Source organism: Coregonus clupeaformis, chromosome 35, assembly GCF_020615455.1.
Source record: "Coregonus clupeaformis isolate EN_2021a chromosome 35, ASM2061545v1, whole genome shotgun sequence".
NCBI lineage: Eukaryota > Metazoa > Chordata > Actinopteri > Salmoniformes > Salmonidae > Coregonus > Coregonus clupeaformis.
In genome coordinates this window covers 7,430,846-7,450,205 of record NC_059226.1, presented here as the reverse complement: position 1 = coordinate 7,450,205, position 19,360 = coordinate 7,430,846, and the positions used below count along the sequence as shown (strand labels likewise).

The 19,360-nt window shown below is 43.9% G+C and overlaps 2 protein-coding genes across 2 annotated transcripts in view; both read left to right on the top strand.

Moving 5' to 3' along the window:
* Window positions 1-121: 121 nt before the first annotated feature.
* LOC121551308 (protein SMG8-like) lies at window positions 122-4,385 on the top strand. Its single transcript, XM_045210617.1, has 4 exons — window positions 122-1,677; window positions 2,364-2,509; window positions 2,634-3,569; window positions 3,845-4,385. The coding sequence occupies exons 1-4, from the start codon at window positions 159-161 to the stop codon at window positions 4,058-4,060; spliced, it is 2,817 nt and encodes a 938-aa protein (XP_045066552.1). The 5' UTR covers window positions 122-158; the 3' UTR covers window positions 4,061-4,385.
* Window positions 4,386-5,524: 1,139 nt separating this feature from the next.
* LOC121550366 (protein yippee-like 1) overlaps window positions 5,525-19,360 on the top strand; it is a 36,829-nt gene continuing 22,993 nt past the window's right edge. Inside the window, exon 1 of the mRNA XM_041862593.2 lies at window positions 5,525-5,693. The gene's annotated coding sequence lies outside the window, so the exon portion shown is untranslated. The remainder of the gene's footprint in view (window positions 5,694-19,360) is intronic.

Sequence of the window (19,360 nt, the reverse complement as noted above, 5' to 3'; positions counted from 1 at the left end):
ACAGCAAATAAATTAACAGAAAACATAAATGTACCTGTTTTGGTTGCTGGAACGGTAAAAAGGGACACAGAAAATGTCTCATTTCTACACGGAACATTTTACTTGTGTTCACGGAAGGTGGTTTTGTGCGCAGCTGTTTATCTCCCCCCACGGGAAAAATGGCGTTGCCCGTGAGTGTAGGAGCGCTCCTAGAATCAGAAGTATTAGAGGATCCATTATACAAAGATGAAGGTCTCTGTGTACTTGGTATATTCGGTAAGACTGCAATGCTACCCGGATCACCGAAAGAGTTTCTAATCAACACGCTCGCGGACAAGCACATCTATCCACTCCTTGGACTGGATGAGACAGACAATCAGAACTGTGGAAGCTTGATTCAGGCGTACTACAGCCAAGAAAACCGTGTATTGTATCTAGTGCTTACTTCAGTTTGTGACAACCGACAGCTTTTGTGGGCGTGTGAGTCTTTGAGTACGGGCATCGGACACTCGGAGGCGCAAGAATTCTGGAAAGGAGCAGATAAACAGCATTGCTTAGCATTGCTTTATCTATTCTCGTTGTGCCATGTCCTGCTACTGGTCCATCCTACATGCTGTTTTGATGTCACCTATGACAGATTGTTCTGTGCTCTGGATGCACTTCGCCAGAAAGTTCTGCCATTACTACGTGCTGCAATCATGGATTCCATCATATCCAAAGAATGGAAGGTGAACTGCCGCCCCTGTCCCCCGCGCCTGCTATTTGTATTCCAAATTAATGGAGCCCTGAGAAGCTATGGTGGAAATGGTTCAGATACTTCTGGGGGAAATGCAGACAAGCCCAAGAAACACTCGCCAAGAAGACGCCTCCAGCATGCATTGGAAGACCAGATATATCGCATTTTCCGGAAAAGTCGTGTCCTCACCAACCAGAGCAGTAATTGCTTGTTCACTGTCCCTGCTAACCAGGCGTTTGTTTACGTGGTGCCTGGCCCAGAGGAGGACCCAGTGGCAGCTGTGCTGGGGCAGCTGCGCTCCAACTGCACCCTGAGGGAAAATGACACCAACACCTCGGTGTCTGGACCCAGGCGCTACCAACAAATGCGTTACTCTGCGAGACAACCATCCTTCAATGTAGAAAGCAGCAGCCTCTCAGGGGGGCAACTAGTGGATTGTAGTCTGAAGGAGTTCCTTTGGCAGCATGTCGAACTGGTGTTGACCAAGAAAGGCTTTGATGACAGCGTTGGTCGCAATCCGCAACCTTCCCATTTTGAGCTGCCAACCTACTCCAAGTGGGCACAAGTGGCCTACAGGCTGCATCAGGTCATGATAGCCAACACAGAGGGGGAAACTGCCGAGCTGGCCGTCAAAGTGCAGAGTCAGCTTAAGTTTTTGGAGGGTTTCCTGGACGCAGACGCCAAGTTCTCTGAGAACCGCTGCCAGAAAGCCCTGCCACTGGCACATAGCGCCTACCAGTCCAACCTTCCCCATAACTATACCACCACCGTGCACAAAAACCAACTGACACAAGCACTTCGGATCTACAGCCAGCATGCACGTGGCGTAGCTTTTCAGCGCTATGCCTTGCAGTTGCATGAGGACTGCTACAAGTTCTGGAGTAATGGGCATCAGTTATGTGAAGAGCGCAGTCTGACGGACCAACACTGTGTGCACAAGTTTCACCTGCTGCCTCAGCCAGGTAAAGCCTCAATCACTGTACAGAACATACTACTGTTACTATCATTTCAAAAAATATTTTTCCTTATTTATAACACAAATTAAAGGTATAACAGGTATCTACAGAGTTGGTGGTCAGTGTACCTCAGAATATCAATGTTGAATTGTGGTGTTTATTATGGCTAAAAACTGTCTTCTATGGGGTTTTCTCGTTTGGGAAAAAGACGGTCCTCCTCCGTGACCCGGAAACTGTTAAGTGGTCGAGGAGTGTGTCAATTCGTTAGTAGGCAAATGGAAGAGTGTCCTCCCCTCCTCGATATCCACCTTTCATCGAGGATACTCGTGTATCTTACCGCGGAAGAGTTTTGAAATCTGCCACACCCCCATTGTCAGCTTTTGCTTTGTCAGAGGAGAAAAACATGCACACGGTTAAAAACAATATGCTACTTATTGTTTTATCTATAAAATGTCTTGCACAACTAACTTATGATCACATTACGCATTTCTTTTGGGTTCCAACCCATAAACGTCATTTGCCTAATGACTCGCAAGTGGAGAAGGACGGTCTCATTTCAAGCAAGCACATTTCCATCCACGTTCACTCTCCTCGATTAACTTTGACGTTTTTCAAAAGGACGCGAGAGGACCGAGGAGAGAGGATGCAGGAGGTGAGCAAATCAATTGATAAAAGGCCATTGTCATCTGCAGATGAGAAGCCAGAGATGTACCGCAACCCGCCCATCCTTAACCACAACAGCAGGGGGCGTTCCACTAGCTCGTGTAACTGTGGCCGGAAGCAAGCCCCTCGTGAAGACCCCTTTGACATCCAAGCTGCCAACTACGACTTCTACCAAGTTAGTATCCACTTTAACAGATCTCTGCAGAGGACACCAGCATAACCCCATGATCTCTGAAAAAATATATATTCAATTATACTTCAGTCTTGTTTACGATTTGTCTCACTCTGTTGCCTTGTAGATGTTCGAGGAGAAATGCTGCGGGAAGCTGGAGACGGTCGACTTTCCTGTTTTCCAGCCGAGCACCCCAGACCCAGCCCCGGCCTGTGAAGAAGCACCCAGGCTACCTGAGGTGGTTGCCCCAGTCCCAGTCCCAGTCCCACCGTCAGTGTCAGAGCCTGGGTCAGGGCCATCAGAGGGGGAGAGGCTGAAGGAGAGCATCCCAGCGTCCCACTTAGTGTCCCACACCCCTGGAGAGAGCACCAGCCTCAGCCTGGCCCTCAGCCTGGGCCAGTCCACTGACAGCTTAGGGCCCTATGGAGACGGAGGGGGCGGTGAAGGCCAGGAGAAGAGGCCCAGCCTGGTGGACCGCCAGGCCTCCACTGTGGAGTACCTTCCAGGCATGCTCCACTCAGGCTGCCCCAAAGGCCTGCTGCCCAAGTTCTCCAGCTGGTCGCTGGTCAAGCTGGGCCCTGCCAAGGCCTACAACACCCACACTGGCCTGGAGCAGCCAGGCTTCCTACCTGGCTCTTCCTTCCTCCTGCCCTGGGACGTGGTGATTCGCTCCCGCTCCGAAGACGATGTGGGCTTAACTGAGCCCTTGGATTGGGGACCCACCTCCTGGCCAGCCCCCAACAAAACCCTGGTGGGGAAGCGGGGGAGTGCAGGGGGCCTTGGCCGGGGACGCAGGCGGGATGATGTGGCCCGGGCCTTTGTGGGCTTTGAGTATGAGGACAGTAGGGGCCGGCGTTTCCTCAGCTCAGGACCTGATAAAGTGGTGAAAGTGCTGGGGCCTGGAGGGGCCAAAGAGCCGGCCACCAGGGCCCTGAACACAGACATGCCCCTGTACATCCCCTCTCCGGCCCAGGGGCGTGGCCTGAAGACCCACTACGCCCAGCTGGCGCGCCTCTACATTGTGGTCCCTGATGCCCCCCTGGAGATAACACTCAACCCACAGGTACACTTGCCTGGCCTACATTTCCCTATCAACTGGTGTGTGTCACCAGGAAAACATGAGAGGAATTTACTTATCTATCTTGATAGATAAGCTATTATGCTTAATTCTCAATGCAATTACAACTGAACTCATAGTGTGTTCTTAGTGTAGCAATATGCTGTGTGGAGATGAATTTTGTGTTGGCAAATAGTCCCTTTGTTGATTAATGAGAAATATGTAATGCTTGATTGATGTTGACTGTAAAACGCTGCCCCTCTTCTTCTTTTTGTTCTTAGGTCCAACCGGGCCCAACTCCCTGTCCAGTGTTCCACCCCGAGCAGACAGAGCTGGTGCTGCCCCCCGATGGCCTGTGGGTCCTACGTTTCCCCTACTCCTATGTCACAGACCGTGGTCCATGCTACCCACCTAAAGAGAACCAGCCCCTGGCCAACTACAAGGTCCTCAGAGGCATCCTGCGTGCCAACACTGTCAGCCCTCTTCCACCACAGTAACCCCCACTCCCACAATAGCACCGCAATGTGGCTCTCACACTTATTTGCAAGGTTAGTGTAAAAATGACTGAGTCAGTTGGACTGTGTTCTCTTGCCTAGTGTCGTTTCATCCCCTAAAATACTATTTTGAGTTAAATGGAATTGGACTGGGTTAGTTGATTTATGAATGGCAATCTCTCAAAATAAAAAGGTGTTGATCTGCATTGAACTGCGTCTCCACTTGGATATATTCAATGAAGATCTTGTTCTCTGACCTCTTTTGTTCATGGTCCTTTCAAACAGCTCTTACACTAAAAGGGCATTATCATAATTTTCACAATTTCACAGTATTATTCCAACCTAATATTGTGGAAATCTATATAAAACACAGGAAAATCACGTTTTTGACTGCACTGGGCCTTTAAGGAGAGAATAAATGGCATTTTATGGAGGATCCTTGTCTGTTGGCTTTATTCACTGTTATTGTGCACACTCAATGCAGCCTGTATAGAGGCTTATTTTGAGCTATGATCATTATTCAGACCATATAAAGGTGAGATCCCACATCATTACAGTTAGTACAATAAATAAAATGGCATGCAACGTTTATTATGTGAAGCCTACCTACATGTACAAATTACCTCGACTAACTTGTACCCCAGCACATTGACTCGGTACCGGTAACCCTATTATTGTTATTTTATAGTTTTTTAAATTATTATTTTTACTTTAGTTTATTTTGTAAATATTTGCTTAACCAACAATGCAGTTAAGAAAATAGAGTTAAGTAAGCATTTCACGGTAAGGTTGTATTTGGCGCATGTGACAAATACAATTTGATTTGAAGCAGCCACAGAATTCTCAGATCACAGCACTAGATGTCGCTATTAACCAAGTTCTCGAGTGTGGTGTCATGAGAAAATTCTCTACATGGGCACCCACCGGGCCCCTAACAAAAGGTAGTTATTTTCCTTGCAGAAGGATGAATAATGCTTTTATTTCAAATGCTTGGTATGTGTATCTTTTTCTATCCTTTCTTTTGTACTTCAGGCCTGGTATGCATGGTCATGCACGCCTCCAACTTGTATTACAATGCTTAAATAAATATATCGTTATGCTAGTACGTTTGCTGTTGAACTGTCTACCGTTCATGTATGTAGCCTATTTGTTTTCCTACCATGATTGTAATTATGTCATGATGGACAATCTTGCAATTTGTCCATGTTGTCCGGTCAATTTAATTGGTAGGCTTACTGAGACACAAAGTGTGCAAAGAGTTTCTGTTTATGACCGCAACTGTTGTGGTTCCCCACAAGTCTGCGAAACGTACAGTAGGCACTGACGCTCTCCGCGCAACGATTGGTCAACCATTACCATCTGTAGCCAATGGGCACAATGTTGCTATGCTGTAATGTTACATTGATTGGTTCTCTTGACTGTCAGTCTGCCTCAGACGGGATACAGTCTTTGCGCAATAACATCAACTCAAGCCGTGCGCTCAGTATCGGATAGACATCCTCCGTTACTTCTTGAGCATTGAAGTCAACGCGTAGACGCAAACCTTAACCCTCTAAACGGAATGAGAAGGATTTGCCACATAAAGTTGTGATCGGCAAAGGACTAGAGGCGACGATTGAATTTTCTCTATCCAAAGGTAATGTTTATTGTTATCGCGCAACTGTACATGTTTAAACCGGACTGCATCTTGTCCGAAAGTTCATAATGGGGCCTGAGACTAGATTATAACTATTTGACAACAATTACACTATAAGAATCTGACCGACTGTGCTTAGTGTATAACCTGCAGGTATAGTTTGTGATGCGAGTATGATTGATGTAAAATGTCCGCAGTGGCACTACATGCGCTGGTTTAGATTACACAAAGTTGGCAGTGTCGTATTCTGCACCACCGAATCCAAACATTGCTTTTGGTGCGTGCGGACGATGGAAGTAGAAGTTGCAAAGTGGAATCCGTTATGAAATTGTTTTGGTTCTGACATGTTTTTGTTGACAATCATTTTTCATTACTTATACCATATTAATATAATTGACACGCTTGTATTGGTTGTTTTAACAGCCATTCAAAATGTTACCATCGTTTAGTGGTTGTGACAATATGTTGTAATAAATGTAACATCTGTCATTGTCATCAGTATTGTTGAACCTTTAACAATCTTTCCTAAATGACTTTCAGTGACCTGATAGAGGCCTCTCACTATGGAGGCTATAGTTTTTGCTAAAAGACCATACCAAAATAGTGAATCCAGTTTTTATGGTCGGCCCCATAAACAAGATGACAGCTGGTTCCTGTTGACTAGTCTACTCTAAATCAACTCGGAAAATGTTGGCAGAGAGGGAAAGAGTAGCTATTTTGACCCACAGTAACATCTATGTTCATTTGGACATTTCATTTGATATCTGACTTAGGTTCCTATTTAGTCATAATGACCTTAACTGGCAAATAAATAAATCAACCACTTAACAGGTAGTTTTAAAACCATCCAAATGAAGCTACCTATGGAACACATCATAGCAGATGCATCACTTGATATGGTCGAGCTAAATGTTTGTCACCTCTTCCTTAGCCACTCAGTACCATGACCAAAACAGCCTTTTAAATCATTGTAAGTGTAAGTACAAAATCCCAGCGTTAGCATGAAATCAGTGCTAACCGAGATATAGCTGTGTGGGAGTGTTGTGTTGGGCCAGTAACTGAAAAGTCGCTGGTTCGAATCCCTGAGCCGACTAGGTGAAATATCTGATGTGCCTTTGAGCAAGGCACTTAACCCTAATTGCTCCTGTAAGTCACTCTGGATAAGAGCATCTGCTAAATGACTAAAATGTTTGTTTTTTAAATTTGTAAAATTTTTTGTTGTGAGCCCCGGGGCCATCTGAGTTGGAGGCTTTCTCTCTGTCGGTCTGCATACAAATGGCTGTGTATGGCTAGACTGAGGTTAGTACGGTAGCTCACTTTGCCAATCAATCGCCATCACAGATGCTGGGAAAAAAATCTGGTCTTAATGTCTCTATAGGCATAGCCAGGACAGGTGATACTCATAGTCAGGAATATCTTACAATTCAACTTTCATTTCCCCTGAAGTGTACAGTTTGATTTATTCAGTGTTTACTCAATTTTTTGCACCTTGTGAGGTAACTATGGTATACGTTCCCTAATGCACATCAGATGACGCAACACAACACTACAAGACAGACCCCAAATGGATCTAATATTAGCATGTCTCTTTCACTGCTTCATAGCATCTTGTGTGTGTAAAAAGAGTGCTATTCAAAGGACACTGCTGGGTCCTCATTTGGCAGTGAATCAATTCAGAGACCAGCTCTCTGCATTGGCCCTTTCATTCATCCAATGCTAATAAACGGAGGGAGGTAGCATGGCAGGGATGTTTACACCTCTATCCAACTGGTCACACCTATTTCCTGCCAGTCATTCACACCAGCTGGGACGTTAGCAGAAAGTTCTACACCCCTTTGCCTCCTGGCATCCAGGAGTCTGCCCTGTGTTGTGAAGGATGTGGCACATTACATGTCTACGTTTTTAAGCAGGATTGAGAAGAAAAGCCTAGAGAAAGTGCATGCATGTAAGTGAGTGTTTCAAATCCAATTTTATTTGTCACATGCGCTGAATACAACAGGTGTAGACCTTACAGTGAAATGCTTACTTACAAGCCCTTAACCAACAATGCAGTTTTAAGAAAGAATACAATATTAAATAATAAAAAATAAAAGTAACAATTAAAGAGCAGCAGTAAAAATAACAATAGCGATGCTATATACAGGGGGTAACGGTACCAAGTCAATGTGTGGGGGCACCGGTTAGTCGAGGTAATTGAGGTAATATGTACATGTAGGTAGAGTTATTAAAGTGACTGCATAGATAAAAAACAGAGAGTGGGGGGGGGGCAATGCAAATAGTCTGGGTAGCCATTTGATTAGATGTTCAGGAGTCTCATGGCTTGGGGGTTGAAGCTGTTTAGAAGCCTTTTGGACCTAGACTTGGCGCTCCAGTACCATTTGCCGTGCGGTAGCAGAGAGAGCAGTCTATGACTAGGATGGCTGGAGTCTTTGACACCGTCTAGTATAGAGGTCCTGGATGGCAAGAAGCTTGGCCCCAGTGATGTACTGGGCTGTACGCACTACCCTCTGTAGTGCCTTGCGGTCGGAGGCCGAGCAGTTGCCATACCAGGCAGTGATTCAACCAGTCAGGATGCTCTCGATGGTGCAGCTGTAGAACCTTTTGAAGATCTGTGGACCCATGCCAAATATTTTCAGTCTCCTTAGGGGGAATAGGTTTTGTCGTGCCATCATTTTTGTCAATGTGTGTGTAGGTCAATCTAAGCCTACGTGCGTGTCGTGTCGTGTCGTATGTGTGTGTATGCATATATACATTATATCTCCTCAGCCCACGTCATCATCCAGCCAGCGCCCAGTGGCCCAGCCCCCTGACTGTCTGTCTGGCCAGGCTCCGTGCTCTGCTTTGCCCCCTGTGGGTCTGCTGTTCTGCTACTGGATGATGAGCGCTAGCTAGCCAGTGACATGCAGGCAGGGTAGGAAATGCTTACCCTGTGATAATCTAATGAAAAGCCAAAAAAACTAAACAAAAATGTATCATTATTTTTTGTTATCTAATGTTTTTTCTCAATGATTCTGGTGTTTTTTATGCTCAAAATATCTACATTTTCTAAAAGTACATCAACCTCAGGAGAGGCGCCAGGGTATTCATGCCTTTCTTTCCATCCATTCAAATCCTTAAAGATTGCAGCCTTTCCTGACTCCAGTCGCTGTTATTGGACAGGGTCATTAACAGCTTGAAGTAGCTTCATTTGTTGCATTGAACCGGTTTTCATATTTTGCGCATGCGTATTGCCTAAACATGTTGTGTGGGTATTGCCTGGAGTAAGCTGTGCACATTTGTGTGTGTCTACATAATTTGGCTCTCACATCCTTTGAACTGAACAAAGCTAGCTAGCAAAAACAACCTGACAAATGGACACTACTATACTGAACCTCAAACAATTTTCTAAGTTGGAATAATGTAACGTGCCATTTTGGAGGGTTCGAAGAGGGGAAGTCATCTATAATGAAAGTTAAGATGAGGCAAAGACAGCATACAATATGTGACTTTATTCATGACAGGCAAGGCAACCACCATCTCCTTCACTGCTAGCTGTTGGGCAGGCGAAGAGAACTGGACTGTCCACCACAGGAGGCTGCTGAGGGGAGAACGGCTCATAATAATGGCCGGAACGGTGCAAATGGAATGGCATCAAACACCTGGAAGCCATGTGTTTGATGTATTTGATACTATTCCGCTCCATACATTAACACAAGCCTGTTCTCCTCAATAAAGGTGCCACCAACCTCCTGTGCTGTCCACTTGTCTGAAACGTCAATACCAATTAATACCTTTTAGCTGGCTTTTACACCTCTTGGACATTTACTTTTGCTTTGTAGACGTATTGGGAATGGAGCTTCTCCCGCCACTCAATGCGGGCCAGAGCCTTGGCTTCTACAAGATGGATGCAACGTACTACACTACAACCATTCTACATGCGCGGCTGCATGGGAACTCACCCGGGAGGATTCTGCTCTGACCGGCTGGATGCCCTAATGGTTGGAGCTGCGTGGGAGAAGAACTGTGCTACCAGCTACTGTTTGTGTGTGACTTTTTGTGTCAGTATGAAAATGGAACCGAAGGAGGCCTTGGGGATGCGTCTCCAGTCCCTTATGCCTGCAGAATAAAATGATGGACATGGGGTTCTGCTGTGACTTCTACAGCACTGTCACCGAGAGGTTCACCAGACGAATGGACTTAAGTTACAAGTAAAGGTAGGCCTAAATGCATTTTCCTTTGCAATTTGCGGGTTAGGCTGGTTTAATCATGAGAATAGACAACATCCCATTTGATTTATCAAGCTACAATTTCATGAGACACTTTTTGATGTTTGAACTGCATTTTTCAGTCATTTTGATATGGACATTTCATTAATCTTTTTAAATTATTATTGTATTTTATTTACCCCTTTTTCGTTATATCCAATTGGTAGTTAGTCTTGTTCCATCGCTGCAACTCCTGTACGGACTCCGGAGAGGCGAAGGTCGAGAGCCATGCGTCCTCCGAAACACGACCCTGCCAAACCGCACTGCTTCTTGACACACTGCTCGCTTAACCTGGAAGCCAGCCGTACCAATGTGTCGGAGGAAACACCGTCAACTGGCAACCGAAGTCAGCGTGGATGCACCCGGCCCGCCACAAGGAGTCGCTAGAGCGTGATGGGACAAGGACATCCCGGCCGGCCAAACCCTCCCCTAACCCGGACAATTGTGCGCCGCCTCATGGATCTCCCGGTCGCGGCCAGCTGCGACACAGCCTGGGATCGAACCCGGGTCTGTAGGGACACCTCTAGCACTGCGATGCAGTGCCTTAGACCGCTGCGCCACTCGGGAGGCCCAGAACCTTTTTTATTATATACAAGTAACTGCCAAAATAAAGGAAACACTTGAGTGTGGCGCTACAGAGGGTGGTGCAGGCAGCCCAATACATCACTGGTGCCGAGCTCCCTGCCATCCAGGACCTCTATATCAGGTTGCGTGAAAGGAAGGCAAGGAAAATCGTTAAAGACTCCAACCACCCAAGCCATAGACTGTTCTCTCTGCTTCCTGACCTGTTTGGAGAGCTCCTTGGTCTTCATGGTGCCGCTTGCTTAGTGGTGTTGCAGACTCTGGGGCCTTTCAGAACAGGTGTATATATACTGAGGTCATGTGACAGATTATGTGACACTTAGATTGCACACAGGTGGACTTTATTTAACTAATTATGTGACTTCTGAAGGTAATTGGTTGCACCAGGTCTTATTTAGGGGCTTCATAGCAAAGGGGGTGAATACATATGCACGCACCACTTTTTTAGAATTTTTTGAAACAAGTTATTTTTTTAATTTCACTTCACCAATTTGGACAATTTCGTGGATGTCCATTACATGAAATCCAAATAAAAATCCATTTAAATTACATGTTGTAATGCAACAAAATAGGAAAAATGCCAAGGAGGATGAATACTTTTGCAAGGCACTGTACCTCTATCGATCCAGTATTCCTGCACATTGTAAATATGGTACTGGAACTGACCCTGTATATAGTATGCTTGCTTACTTTATCGTGTTCTTATTTTTATTTCTCTTATTTTATTTTTTCTACCTTGTTATTTTTTGTATTACATTGTTATTGATTACTGCATTGTTGGGATTAAAGTTTCCAAAAACGCCATTTCACTGTACTGAATGAATGAATTACATTTTATTTTCATGTCAAAGCGACAGTTGGCAACACATCACTTATGGTATTAATTGACACATAAACAAACATTACAATAATTCTGTGATAATTCTTCTTCCGGTGTTGTCTGCCGTGCGCTTCGCAAAAAGAGTGAAAAAATTTAATCAATACATAATAGTAAATAATAAGGTTATCCAAACAATAATTATATCCCTAGAGCAGTAAAATAAATATACATACATACATACAGTACCAGTCAAAAGTTTGGACACACCTACTCATTTCAAGGGTTTTTCTTAATTTGTACTAATTTTATATATTGTAGAATAATAGTGAAGACATCAAAACTATGCAATAACACATATGGGATCATGTAGTAACCAAAAATCCAATTTGGACTCCAGACCAAAGGACACATTTCCATCGGTCTAATGTCCATTGCTCGTGTTTCTTGGCCCAAGCAGGTCTCTTCTTCTTATTGGTGTCCTTTAGTAGTGGTTTCTTTGCAGCAATTCGACCATGAAGGGCTGATTCACACAGTCCCTCTGAACAGTTGATGTTGAGACGTGTATGTTACTTGAACTCTGTGAAGCATTTATTTGGCCTGCAATTTCTGAGGCTGGTAACTCTAATGAACTTATCCTCTGCAGTAGAGTTAACTCTGGGTCTTCCATTCCTGTGGCGGTCCTCATGAGAGCAAGTTTTATCATAGCGCTTGATGGTTTTTGCGACTGCACTTGAAGAAACTTTAAAAGTTCTTGAAATGTTCCGTATTGACTGACCTTCATATCTTAAAGTAATGATGGACTGTCGTTTCTCTTTGCTTATTTGAGCTGTTCTTGCCATAATATGGACTTGGTCTTTTACCAAATAGGGCTATCTTCTGTATACACCCCTACCTTTTCTCAACACAACTGATTGGCTCAAACGCATTAAGGATGAAAGAAATTCCACAAATTAACTTTTAAGAAGGCACACCTGTTAATTGAAATTTGTTTAACACCTTTTTTGGTTACTACATGATTCCATATGTGTTATTTCATAGTTTTGATGTCTTCACTATTATTCTACAACGTAAGAAAAGTGTACAGATAAATAAAAACCCTTGAATGAGTAGGTGTGTCCAAACTTTTGACTGGTAGTATATATATATATATATATATATATATGGCCTCCTCTGTAGCTCAGTTGGTAGAGCATGGCGCTTGCAACGCCAGGGTTGTGGGTTCGATTCCCACGGGGGACCAGTATGAAAAAATGTATGCACTCACTAATTGTAAGTCGCTCTGGATAAGAGCGTCTGCTAAATGACTAAAATGTAAATAATTTTTCCAACAATTGTTTACAGACAGATTATTTCACTTATAATTCACTGTATCACAATTCCAGTGGGTCAGAAGTTTACATACACTAAGTTGACTGTGCCTTTAAACAGCTTGGAAAATTCCAGAAAATTATGTCATGGCTTTAGAAGCTTCTGATAGGCTAATTGACATCATTTGAGTCAACTAGAGGTGTACCTGTGGATGTATTTCAAGGCCTACCTTCAGTGCCTCTTTGCTTGACATCATGGGAAAATCTAAAGAAATCTGCCAAGACCTCAGAATAAAAATTGTAGACCTCCACAAGTCTGGTTCATCCTTGAGAGCAATTTCCAAATGCCTGAATGTACCACGTTCATCTATACAAACAATAGTACGCAAGTATAAACACCATGTGACCACGCAGCCGTCATACCGCTCAGGAAGGTGACGCGTTCTGTCTCCTAGAGATGAATGTACTTTGGTGCAAAAGTGCAAATCAATCCCAGAACAACAGCAAAGGACCTTGTGAAGATGCTGGAGGAAACCGGTACAAAAGTATCTATATCCACAGTAAAACGAGTCCTATATCGACATAACCTGAAAGGCCGCTCAGCAAGGAAGAAGCCACTGCTCCAAAACAACCATTAAAAAGCCAGACTACGGTTTGCAACTGCACATGGGGACAAAGATCGTACTTTTTGGAGAAATGTCCTCTGGTCTGATGAAACAAAAATAGAACTGTTTGGCCATAATGACCATCGTTATGTTTGGAGGAAAAAGGGTGATGATTGCAAGCCGAAGAACACCATCCCAACCGTGAAGCACGGGGGTGGCAGCATCATGCTGTGGGGGTGCTTTGCTGCAGGAGGGACTGGTGCACTTCACCAAATAGATGGCATCATGAGGAAGGAAAATTATGTGGATATATTGAAGCAACATCTCAAGACATCAGTCAGGAAGTTAAAGCTTGGTCGCAAATGGGTCTTCCAAATGGACAATGACCCCAAGCATACTTCCAAAGTTGTGGCAAAATGGCTCAAGGACAACAAAGTCAAGGTATTGGAGTGGGCATCACAAAGCCCTGACATCAATCCTATAGAACATTTGTGGGCAGAACTGAAAAAGCGTGTGCGAGCAAGGAGGCCTACAAACCTGACTCAATTACACCAGCTCTGTCAGGAAGAATAGGCCAAAATTCACCCAACTTATTGTGGGAAGCTTGTGGAAGGCTACCCGAAATGTTTGACCCAAGTTCAACAATTTAAAGTCAATGCTACCAAATACTAATTGAGTGTATGTAAACTTCTGACCCACTGGGAATGTGATGAAAGAAATAAAAGCTGAAATAAATCATTCTCTCTACTATTATTCTGACATTTCACATTCTTAAAATAAAGTGGTGATCCTAACTGACTTAAGACAGGGAATTTTTACTAGGAATAAATGTCAGGAATTGTGAAAAACTGAGTTTAAATGTATTTGGCTAAGGTGTATGTAAACTTCCGAATTCAACTGTACATACATACATACATACATACATACATACATACATACATACATACATACATACATAACATATACGGATAAATAAATACAGAAAAAAGAAACAGAAGGCATTAGAACCCAGTCTGGCACCAAGAGAAGGTTCATGTGGGAGACAAGCCTCTACACACCCTATATACACACCCTATATACACACCCTATATACACACGCGCCATTTATCACATAGAAGCTAAATATTTTTATAATTTAATAATAGGTAGTCCTTTTTCTTTTATTTCAGGCTTTATCTAAATATTCTGCAAACGGAAATGCACAATGGAATATGTAGCATAACCAATATCTTGGAGTGTTTTTGTTTTTCCTATAACTCCCCCGAGCTCTACTTGCTGAGTCGGCCAGGGCAGATGTTCTGTATAGAAAGATAATGTTAATCAATAAAGAGACCCAAATATTTATAATTGCTAGTAAACTCAAGAATGTCTTCACCAAAACAAAATTGAAAAACACTTTTCTTAGTACCTGGTTTTCTAAAATGCATTATCTGTGTTTTTGTCTGGTTGATCATACTTGTGCATGTGACATTTGAAACTTGAAATGAGGGATACAGAGTATATTGAAAGCAGGTGCTTCCACACAGGTGTGGTTCCTGAGTTAAGCAATTAACATCCCATCATGCTTAGGGTCATGTATAAAAATGCCCAGTTGCCCCATTATTTGGGCTACCATTGCTAGAAGATGAGCTCTCCGTGCCTTTGTCACCAGATCTCACCAGATCTCAACCCAATTGAATTATGGGAGATTCTGGAGCGGCACCTGAGACAGCGTTTTCCACCACCATCAACAAAACACCAAATTCTGGAATTTCTTGTGTGCCATCTCATTGGTCTCCCGGTCGCGGCCAGCTGCGACACAGCCTGGGATCGAACCCGGGTCTGTAGTGACGCCTCTAGCACTGCGATGCAGTGCCTTAGACCGCTGCGCCACTAGGGAGGCCCCCTGTAAATCCATTTTTAAAGGCTATGGAGTTTGTATTGCGAATTATTCTGGTCTTTTAGTGCCACCTTTCAGTTGTAACTGTGGATGTTTCATCGTTCTATGGCTGAGCTTAGCAGTGTGTCATTTTGTCGGATGATATGAAATATGCCGCCATCGGAGGCTATCGCTTATGTATCTTGGCTACATTGGTATTTACATTTGGTGAAAATTGTTTGTTAATTTCGGTTAATAGCGTATGTCACTCTGGATGTTGGAGATATCAGTTGTATGGTGAACTTGGGCTTCATCAAGGTTTATTTGTGAGTAAATCTGGCTTTGATAATAACCAGTGCTTACCCAGCCACTGACCTCACCGCACGTCACTGTAGCTAGCTAGCAAAATTGTGCTGAGTTAGTGGAGCTATTTGTGCAATATGTAGTCCCTGGCCTACATATTGTAATATTGTTGTATTGTAGTGTTGTCAATTTTATATATGACATTTGTAATAATATTGTAATAATATCTTGTATGATGTATTGCTTTATTTATGTAGGCTGTTGTTACGGTTTGTTGTGATGTAATTGTTTTAATCCTGTTTGGACCCGAAGAAGTTAGCTTCTGTCTTGGAAGCAGCTAATGGGCATCCTAATAAATTCAAATGTACTAGCAGCCTATCCTAGTCTGGTCATATCGACGTATACTGTCACACTCACACGGTGCTACTGCTGCTACTGACCTGGTTCTCCCACTCTCTCCTTTATTTATACTTTTTTATAATGTCTCTCTCTCTCTCTCTCATCCTACTGCTGTCTTTAATGATCTTTTTTTCATTCTCTCTCTTTTCCTTCTGTTATTCTCTTTCTCTTCCTCCTGCTCTCTTGTTCTTGCTGTCATTTCTCTCTCCAGGTCTGTCATCATTTTGCCTGCCCTTTTTTAGATTCTCTCTTTCTCTCCATCTCTCTCTCTTCCACTTTCATTCTTCCAGTATCTCTGACCCCTGTGTTTTCTCTGTCTCATGCCCATCACTCATGCCAGCCTCATCTCCATCCCCATGGAACAAACTTCACAAACACTAACAGATGTATTCTTAACTGAACTCTTTGTCAGTTAGCTAATGAAAACATAGACCAAGCTGTGAAAGCCAGGACTTGGACTGAAATAGGTGCTGGTACTCATTTTGGGTGCCGGTACTGTTTATATTTAGGTGCAGGAGCGCCACAATACTTTGAGCTAATATTCTATAAGAGGAACAGGAGCTCAAGCAGTAGAACTTTTGAGGTGCCGGTACTCAGCTCCAGTGAGCTCCTGCACAAGTCAAGCACTGGTGAAAGCTATATCGCCAATAAATGATGCTGTTTCAACAGTCTCACTCCCTCAAAATAATTTCTGACTCCTCTCTTCCGATATCGAAAAGGACAACACAAGGACACTATCTGAGGGTCTTATCTAACATTACACTAGTCCATAAAAGGTTAATTAAGATGCAGATGCATGTTTCGAGGGTGACACTTTTCCCACTTGAGTTATGCACAGTTACTGTGGAAGCTAATTGAAATGTGACTCATAGGCCTATAGTAGATTAATCCAGATACTTCGATAGAACTCTCCAATTTCCTTTGATGGGCTGAGACATTAATTTGAGCCACATGAAGTTCAAAGGAAGTTGACTATCTATCTTTACATGGGATGGTTGATTGACTGTGGCTCATTGGTAACCAGGCAGTCATTTCATGGCTTTAAGATCTATTTAAATTGTTGCCGTGTCAGCTTTTAGGCCTATTTAAAATGACCCCACCATAATAGCTTGTCATCTCTTATCTTTATGAGCTGGCTGTTGTTTCTGTGTTTCTTCTTTTGTATATTGATATTTGCCTTTCTTTTTAAACTCTGTGCTGGGGTGAAGGAGTTGTTATCGAGGCTCAGTTTAATGAATCGTGTAGAGGCTTGCTTTTGTTTTCATTGGTTTTGCCCAAGACATTTTGGATGGAGTCTGTCGTTTGCGTGTGGTAGGGTAGAGAATAGCTAATGATGCCTGCCCATTAGTGTCACTGGTGGGCACACACACATACAGTGCATTCGGAAAGTATTCAGACTTGACATTTTCCACATTTTGTTACGTTACAGCCTTATTCTGAAATGGATGAAATTGTTCCCCCCCCTCATCAATCTACACACAATACCCCATAATGACAAAGCAAAAACAGGTTTTTATACATTTTTGCAAATGTATAAAAAATAAAAAGCTGAAATATCACATTTACAAAAGTATTCAGACCCTTTACTCAGTACTTTGTTGAAACACCTTTGGCAGTGATTACAGCCTCGAGTCTTCTTGGTTATGATGCTACAAGGTTTGCCACACCTGTATTTGGGGAGTTTCTCCCATTCTTCTCTGCAGATCCTCTCAAGCTCTGTCAGGTTGGATGGGGAGCGTGCGTCACTGCACAGCTATTTTCAGGTCTCTCCAGAGATGTTCGATCGGGTTCAAGTCAGGGCTCTGGCTGGGTCACTCAAGGACATTCAGAGACTTGTCCCGAAGCCACTTCTGCATTGTCTTGGCTGTGTGCTTAGGGTCGTTGTCCTATTGGAAGGTGAACCTTCGCCCCAGTCTGAGGTCAACTCAAATGTTATTTGTCACATGCGCCAAATACAACAGGTGTAGACCTTACAGTGAAATACTTACTTACAAGCCCTTAACCAGCAATGCAGTTTTAAGAAAGAATACCCAAAAAAATCACACAAAAATACTATATAAAATAATACGAAATAAAAGTTACAAATAATTAAAGAGCAGCAGTAAAAATAACAATAGCGAGGCTATATACAGGGGGTACCGGTACCTTGTCAATGTGCGGGGGCACCGGTTAGTCGAGGTAATTGAGGTAATATGTACATGTAGGTAGAGTTATTAAAGTGACTATGCATAGATAATAAACAGAGAGTAGCAGCAGCGTGAAAGGTGGGGGGGGGGGGGCAATGCAAATAGTCTGGGTAGCCATGATTAGATGTTCAGGAGTCTTATGGCTTGGGGGTAGAAGCTGTTTAGAAGTCTCTTTGACCTAGACTTGGCGCTCCGGTACCGCTTTCCGTGCGGTAGCAGAGAGAACAGTCTATGACTAGGGTGGCTGGAGTCTTTTTAGGGCCTTCCTCTGACACCGCCTGGTATAGAGGTCCTGGATGGCAGGAAGCTTAGCCCCAGTGATGTACTGGGCCGTACGCACTACCCTCTGTAGTGCCTTGCGGTCGGAGGCCGAGCAGTTGCCATACCAGGCAGTGATGCATCCAGTCAGGATGCTCTCGATGGTGCAGCTGTAGAACCTTTTGAGGATCTGAGGACCCATGCCAAATATTTTCAGTCTCCTTAGGGGGAATAGGTTTTGTCGTGCCTTCTTCACGACTGTCTTGGTGTGCTTGGACCATCTTAGTTTGTTGGTGATGTGGACACCAAGGAACTTGAAGCTCTCAACCTGCTCCACTACAGCCCCATCGATGAGAATGGGGGCGTGCTCGGTCCTCTTCTTTTTCCTGTAGTCCACAATCATCTCCTTTGCCTTGATCACGTTGAGGGACAGGTTGTTGTCCTGGGACCACATGGCCAGGTCTCTGACCTCTTCACTATAGGCTGTCTCGTCGTTGTCGGTGATCAGGCCTACCACTTTTGTGTTATCGGCAAACTTAATGATGGTGTTGGAGTCGTGCCTGGCCATGCAGTCATGAGTGAACAGGGAGCACAGGAGGGGACTGAGCACGCACCCCTGAGGGGCCCCCGTGTTCAGGATCAGTGTGGCAGATGTGTTGTTACCTACCCTTACCACCTGTGGGCAGCCCGTCAGGAAGTCCAGGATCCAGTTGCAGAGGGAGGTGTTTAGTCCCAGGGTCTTTAGCTTAGTGATGAGCATTGAGGGCACTATGGTGTTGAACGCTGAGCTGTAGTCAATGAATAGCATTCTCACATAGGTGTTCCTTTTGTTCAGGTGTGAAAGGGCAGTGTGGAGCGCAATAGAGATTGCATCATCTGTGGATCTGTTGGGGCGGTATGTAAATTGGAGTGGGTCTAGGGTTTCTGGGGTAATGGTGTTGATGTGAGCCATGACCAGCCTTACAAAGTACTTCATGGCTACAGACGTCAGTGCTACGGGTCAGTAGTCATTTAGGCAGGTTACCTTAGTGTTCTTGGGCACAGGGACTATGGTGGTCTGCTTGAAACATGTTGGTATTACAGACTCAGACAGGGAGAGGTTGAA